The sequence below is a fragment of the Helianthus annuus genome, chromosome 1 (assembly GCF_002127325.2).
Source record: "Helianthus annuus cultivar XRQ/B chromosome 1, HanXRQr2.0-SUNRISE, whole genome shotgun sequence".
Lineage (NCBI taxonomy): Eukaryota > Viridiplantae > Streptophyta > Magnoliopsida > Asterales > Asteraceae > Helianthus > Helianthus annuus.
Window position 1 is genome coordinate 74,267,090 of NC_035433.2, and position 6,645 is coordinate 74,273,734.

Consider the following 6,645-nt stretch of genomic DNA (forward strand, 5'->3'; position numbering starts at 1 on the left):
CGATGGTTTGTGGTGCTACCTTTTTTTATGGTTTCACCCATTAGTGTGTTGAAGATCAAATGAAAGTTCAATTAGGATATTCTTTTGGCATTATGATAATGATACTTCTCATATTATTTCATAATTAGAGTTTTCTAAGGGGATGTGGTTTGTGGTTTCGTATCAAAGTGGGAACACATCCAAATTTAAACATTATGAACCCAGTTTGATAAATCAAACCCATATTTCAGAAATGGTCAAACAAAGGTTTTAATTCTGGAAACTTTGATCGAACCCAAATTGATAAATGAAAGTACAATATAAGATAAATAGTTATCACAATGGATCAAATTGGCTGAAAGTGTATAAATAAATGTGATAACGAGAATAGAAAGTGTCTTCTTTTAAAAACCAATAGATTTCTGGTCATTACAAGAGAAAACATGAATTCTTGATCTGTATGCATAAGACAAAAGAGAAAACCATTCTAATAAGTTTGATGAATAAACATAGTAACTTACATAATACCAACGCTACAGAGGTAAAAGAATGATGGAATTATCGATTTAAAGTGCATACGTGTTTGCCAACCAAGTACATGTGGTTTTCACTTCTTGCTATTGCTAATTGTTGGTACTTATTTTTGTTCTAACGGTGTGTGTTTATTGTTTAATGAATGAACTTGATTTATATTTCATTACTGTGAATTCCCTGAGAATTCTAAGGAAAAAAATATTTGTGTTCGTAGATTCATTCACGTTGTTACTATATAATAAATCAACGTAACCCGTCCACCGGACGGGTATTAAACTAGTTGACTATTAACCGAACCGATTCAAAGGAAATTCAGGTTCAGCCAACTGAGAGACGCATCGAGTAGCAAGAAGATGTGGAGTTAATTATGGATTTAGCAATGTAGCAATTTTTGTACCTTACGCTTTGAGAGACGAGACTTACCTGCAAGAGATGAGAGTGAAGTAGTGAGCATGATCAGAGACGAAAGTTGAAACAGAGATGCAATTACTCTTTTAGGACAGATGGATCATGGACGACTGATCTAGGCTAACATAATATAGAGCCAGGTTTATAAAACATCGAGTAGTAGTTTAAATAAACCAAACACGATTAGTTGTATAAAATTAAAAAAATTAAATTAGGTAAATAGGTTAATAAAATTCATCGAGTTATTTTATTTATTTATTTATTTATTTTTTGGCGGGGTAGGTTTTTGGTGGTGGTGTAGTGAGTTTAGGTTTTAGGTTATTGGACACTTGTCACTCTATAAATCCTTCTTACACTTCTTACAATTAGGAGTCTTTGTAGAATAACTTAACTCTTATATTTGTGGCTTTAAAAAGTGTGGATTGCTATTTGATGTTTTTTAAGTTTCTACGTATGTTGGTTAACTAGTCCACATAAAGTTAGAATCGTTTAATCCTTTTATTTAGTGGATTAAGGCTATAGGGTGTGAGGGGCATGGTTGGGTCATTAATCGCCACGTAGGACCATTAATGAATTGTTACACCACCCCCTTGTCTCATCCACCATGATTCCCATGGATTAAACCATGGCAACCATGAGCATACTTTCCATATTTAATATTTTCTTTCCTTTTCACAAAAATAAATTAAAGTAAGATAATAGTGGTTTGAGTCATGACCACACCCTATAGCCAAGAGAATTTTAAACTGTACCCTTCTAAATAGGACATATATAAATTATAAATTTTGAATCGAAGTGTTACGTACCAAACAAATGAACTCAACCCAAATTAAACTCGAATCTCACATTTAAAGGGTTTGTCGACAAATTAAACTCGAATCTTACAAGATGGAAGTGGGTATCATGGAGGAAAATTACAGCCCCAAAGGATCTAACACAACTTGATAACACTAGTTAGCTATTGGTTTGGGTAAGAAATTTTAGAATATAACGTTTTATATTATGAACAAGTACGCCAACCACACTCGTGCGACAAACTTCATGTGATTCGGTATCATAATCATACATGTTTGAAAGTTACACTTAAACCACTTAAAATCCACAAACCCGAGAAAAAGGAGTTACTAGTAAATAAGTTCGTAAAAACACACCACACTAATCTTATATAGATTCCACCATGCTAACATGGTGCACCTAAGAAGCAGCGGTTGCTGAGATGGTTTCCGAACGTATTGACTTCAACTTTGCATTATCGTCTTCTTTGTAGCAGACATGATTTAATGGTTTTGCATTGTAATTCGTGGTGGCAGTCGGGAGAGATAAACCAAGACAGGCTTGGGGAGGGTTTGACCCTTTATAAGCTTTACAAACGAAGCTTACGAAATCTGTGTAATCCTGCAAGTCACAAAACAAATGTCACGTCTCTAACCAAGATTTACCAAATGCTATTTCGGTTACATACTTGCAGTCTTGAAGATAATACAAAATACTCACATCGTATATTGGCTTTCCGTCCACAACGACCCATGGCACATATGTATGAGGAGGTTCAAGCGCGTTTATTTCATCTGCATATTGTAGCGCAAGCTGCATAATAAATGTATGATTAATGCATCACGTGTGAGTTCAAATAAGAGCCATTAAATATGACCCAATGGCTAAAAGTGGTCCACTTTGTTAATGGTTCTCATTTGAACCTCCCTCTAATACATCATAGAGTTAATTACGTTTTTCGTCCAATCTGGGCCAGGCGACCCTTTCCCGCTTTTTCTTCGTAGCTAAAAAATGCCACGACCTTTCCTTTTGAAATGATTCGAAATTAAAGAAGATATGCTAACTAAATATACAACAAATCTCAATCAAATCTTTAAAATATTTTAAGAAAATATATTTAAATTATAAAACAGTTAAGAGATATATACAAATCTGCATTATACATATCTTTTTATTCAAGAGTTATGGAGTATATAATAAAGACCTCTTCTAATAAAAGATTTATTCATGCTCTTCTAATAAACAATTCTGCAGTTTCTAATAAAAGATTTATTCATACTCTTCTAATAAACAATTCTGCAGTATATAAATTTATTGCTTCATATAAACGATTTATTCATACTTTTTGAACAATTTTTTGTTTTCAAGTCTGAAAAATTTACTATTGGCATAATTTGGTAATTTAAAATGACTGTTATACTTTATTATAAAGAATATGATATTGGAATATTTTTGGAATTTGAATAAATAGTTATTTTTCAATACATAATATTATTTTTTTGTGATTTTATATATTTGCGCTTTTTTTTCTTAGGCCCACGCTTTTTGTGCACTTTTCGCCTAGGCCCCAGGCGGAGCCTTTGCGCCTTGAGTGCGCCTTACGCCTTTGATAACTATGATTACTCTACATCATAATATCATATATACAAAATATGTGAGTAAGCAACAAATGATATGAATGTAACATGTAATTAGCCAAGAAAACTAACCTCATGTGCGTAGCCACTAGCGATGCAATCAGTAACAGGTTTCGGGTCCCGATTTAATTTTTCAAAACAAGTTTCCCACTCATCATACTTCGCTGTGTAAGTTAAACTTTCCACACAATAGATAAAAGGGAAGTGGTCGCTCTGCATTAAGATTTTGTGTTAGAAATATTAGTCATCACTGAAGAACACTTAAGATATTTGACTATAGTCCAACACTTTGTCGAAGCTTACCACGACCGGCCAGGCGTGGATTGCACAGGCCTCTACATTATTTAGCACGCATTCCCATTCACCGTGCTGCAACAAAAAACAACATTAAATCATCTTAGTATGGTTGAATGATGTTTTAAGGGTAACTACAGTTTCTCAAGTAAAGCTAAACTGATATATGAGAAGACAAACTATGTAATTCAGATTAAAATATTTCCTACCAGTCATTTTTTTTGTTAAAATCCCCTAAAGTATACAAATAAATTCGTTAACAATCATATAAATTTAAATCCGAAATGCACAAACTCCCAAAATATTCGATTAAAATTGGGGCACCATGCTTTTATTAGTTGTTGTTTCTGCAAAGTAGGTCTTTCCAAAACTTGCCCTTTGATACTGAAAATTTTTACTTTAAGTTAAATAACTATGTAGCAGATCTTGAATATTTTAAACTGGATGAATCATGAATTTGGAAATATTATCGATATGATAAAGTAAGTAAAAGTGTAAAATAAAGAAGAAATTAGCCTTCAAAACCTGTGTAAGTTTTTAAATTTCAAGTTATGGGTCAAAATATGTTTTTAAGCTAAAACCTTACCTGTAATAGACTTCAGTATATTTATGATTCGGATAATTAGTGTAAAGCTTAACAGTAATCATTTGAACCAACAGGTGAAGAGAACTCAATCCAAATCGCCAACGTTCTCAAGAAAAAAATGACTGGAGATGAATTTTCATGAATATTTTTACAACTTGGGTTCCAAATATTTTATCACGAGTTATTTACATCAAAGCCTCTCAAATAAAGTGTATATGTGTTATAAATAATTCGGAATGTTATCAGGAAGAAAAAGTAGTTGATACGCTAACGGGTCAAACAGGTTGGAAGTTAGTAAATTTTGAAATTTGAGCAAAATCAAAGCCCTAAACTTGATATTTGTTTTCATATAAATGATTGTTTTTCTTCTGTTTAGACTTGCAACAAGTTTTCCATGCCTAAATGGTGAAGATCATTGTTGGTGATTGAAAAGTCTTTAAGAATGTAACTGTATGTCAACTTCATCAATCCATAATATTTATCTATGTTGTCAAAGCCTTGCTGCTATCCAGGCACTCTGGCGACCTTCGGGTGAGATTCCGGCCACATCTTAAATCTTACAAATTACATAAAAAAATAGTACATTCCGGGCAAACTGGTCGGAAACATCATAATGGCCTGGAACCAGCCTAAACTAGCCCCAAACAAGCCTAACCCCCCCCCCCCCCCCCCCCACACACACACAAAGGGTATCCGTATGCTATGTGGCTTGCTTAACTCGGGCTCTCGCTTTTAAGCGCCTAGGCCCAAGGCTCACCCCTCACATCTTGAGTGCGCCTTTGAAAACTATGAATCTATGATATATATGCTGCATGAGAAGCCTAAAATTCTGCAGATGTCATGCTATTTGATGTTACATTTCAACAATACCACTATTAATCTCTTACTCTATGTAGTTAAAGGCGCCAAAGACCTGCACCTACGCGAGGCGATACGCAGCAAAACTGCCTTCAGTGCACTGAACCAGAAAAAAAAACCGGCCAAAAGTAGTTTCAAATGATCTGAAGCCTGAACCAGTTTAAAGTTTAAACCAATCCAAACCAGCCGAAAACCAGTCTAAAACAGCCAAAAATGGTCTGGACCACACGTGCACCTTGCCTGTCTTGGGCGTGTGCTTTTTAAGCCTAGGCAACGGGAACACCCTTTGCGCCTTTGTGCCTTTAACTACCTAGCTCTTACTATAGACAATACCTGTATGCATATGTAGTTTATAAACAAAATCAATGGCCCTTTTTGACTTATGTGTTTTCTTAAGACATCATCTACCTTCATTCTAGCCGTTCAGAAAAGACAAAAAAAAAAGAATCTACCTTTATTCTAAAGATCTTCTTCATACATAGCTGTAACCAACATGATCATCATGTAATCAGCTAACTTAATTGCTATATAATTTCTTAGGTCATCCTTTATACTATCATTTTCATAACTCCACTACAAAAAATACGCAATAAAACTGCCTATTACACGAACAGAACAGAACAACTCAAACCAAACCAAATCAATCGAGTAATAACACCAGATTCAGATCATATAAACTACTAACTGAAGGTAAAAACGAGCTCCAACAGAGTAAATAAAATAACCTGACAGACGATAGTGCCGTTAGAACGAATCTTAGCATTCCCATAAGGACTGAGCTTGAGGTCAACGATCGAAATCAAACCGTTATCGAATATCTTGTACAGATAGTTGAGTATGAAATTCTCACAGTACGGACACAGAGCTTCGTAGTATAACGACAGTTCCACTTTTTCTCCGGTGGTGACGGTGATCGGAGATGCAGATGACGTCACTAGAGTTGCAGCTAACGAGACGATTAAAAGAAGTAAAATATTTGACCGGCGATTATTGCGACGATGGGCCTCCATGTTATTGTTAGTTGTTACCTACCCCACTGAATGAAGAGTTATACAGGTTTTGTGGTAAAGTTTACTCCTCGTGTTGTATTTATTTACGTTGCTGCCATTATGTATTTTTCTAGTGTTTGGTGTTTGTGAGGGTAGATCGAGTGAACTACCTGAAGGGTGAAATCGTCCTTTTGAGTATTTTTTTTTTTAGAAATATAAGATTTGTCTTGTTGTTTGACTAAGGTACAAAAAGTGGAATTTTTATAACAAGAGTGAGCTTATCCTCTACTCAGTAGTTTTTTCTTTAAAGGTAAACTTCATAAAACACCAAAAACGACAGGAAATCTCCAAGACGAAGATACTCCAAGTAGTTGTTGACACCAGATCTCGATAAGACTCGTTTAACTTGATTATAACACGTTTACAATATGATTACCACTCGTTAGCTAGTATATAAATGTATAACGGGAAGAAAATGTTATGTAATGTTTGGTGTTTTTGACAGCCATGGCTTTATAGCCTGGTGACATCTTAGGGGTGGGATAAAGCTTAGAGACCAATAGGTCCCGTATTCGATTCTCACAAG

The 6,645-nt window shown here is 34.7% G+C and overlaps 1 protein-coding gene across 1 annotated transcript; it reads right to left on the reverse strand.

The window, feature by feature from the left end:
• Window positions 1-1,899: 1,899 nt before the first annotated feature.
• On the reverse strand, window positions 1,900-6,108 carry LOC118481932 (gamma-interferon-responsive lysosomal thiol protein-like). The gene is made up of 5 exons (XM_035977269.1): window positions 5,796-6,108; window positions 3,636-3,701; window positions 3,405-3,545; window positions 2,416-2,508; window positions 1,900-2,316 (listed from the first exon to the last, which is right to left on the reverse strand). Exons 1-5 carry the CDS (start codon window positions 6,078-6,080, stop codon window positions 2,116-2,118), a joined length of 786 nt encoding a protein of 261 aa, XP_035833162.1. The 5' UTR covers window positions 6,081-6,108; the 3' UTR covers window positions 1,900-2,115.
• Between the last annotated feature and the right edge of the window lie 537 nt (window positions 6,109-6,645).

Coding starts and splice junctions, on each gene's coding strand:
- LOC118481932 (XM_035977269.1), bottom strand. CDS start 6,080: ATGGAGGCCCATCGTCGCAATAATCGCCGGTCAAATATTTTACTTCTT. Junction 3,546..3,635: donor TCCACGCCTGGCCGGTCGTG/GTAAGCTTCGAC, acceptor ATCTTAATGCAG/AGCGACCACTTCCCTTTTAT. Junction 2,509..3,404: donor CTAGTGGCTACGCACATGAG/GTTAGTTTTCTT, acceptor TTTATTATGCAG/CTTGCGCTACAATATGCAGA.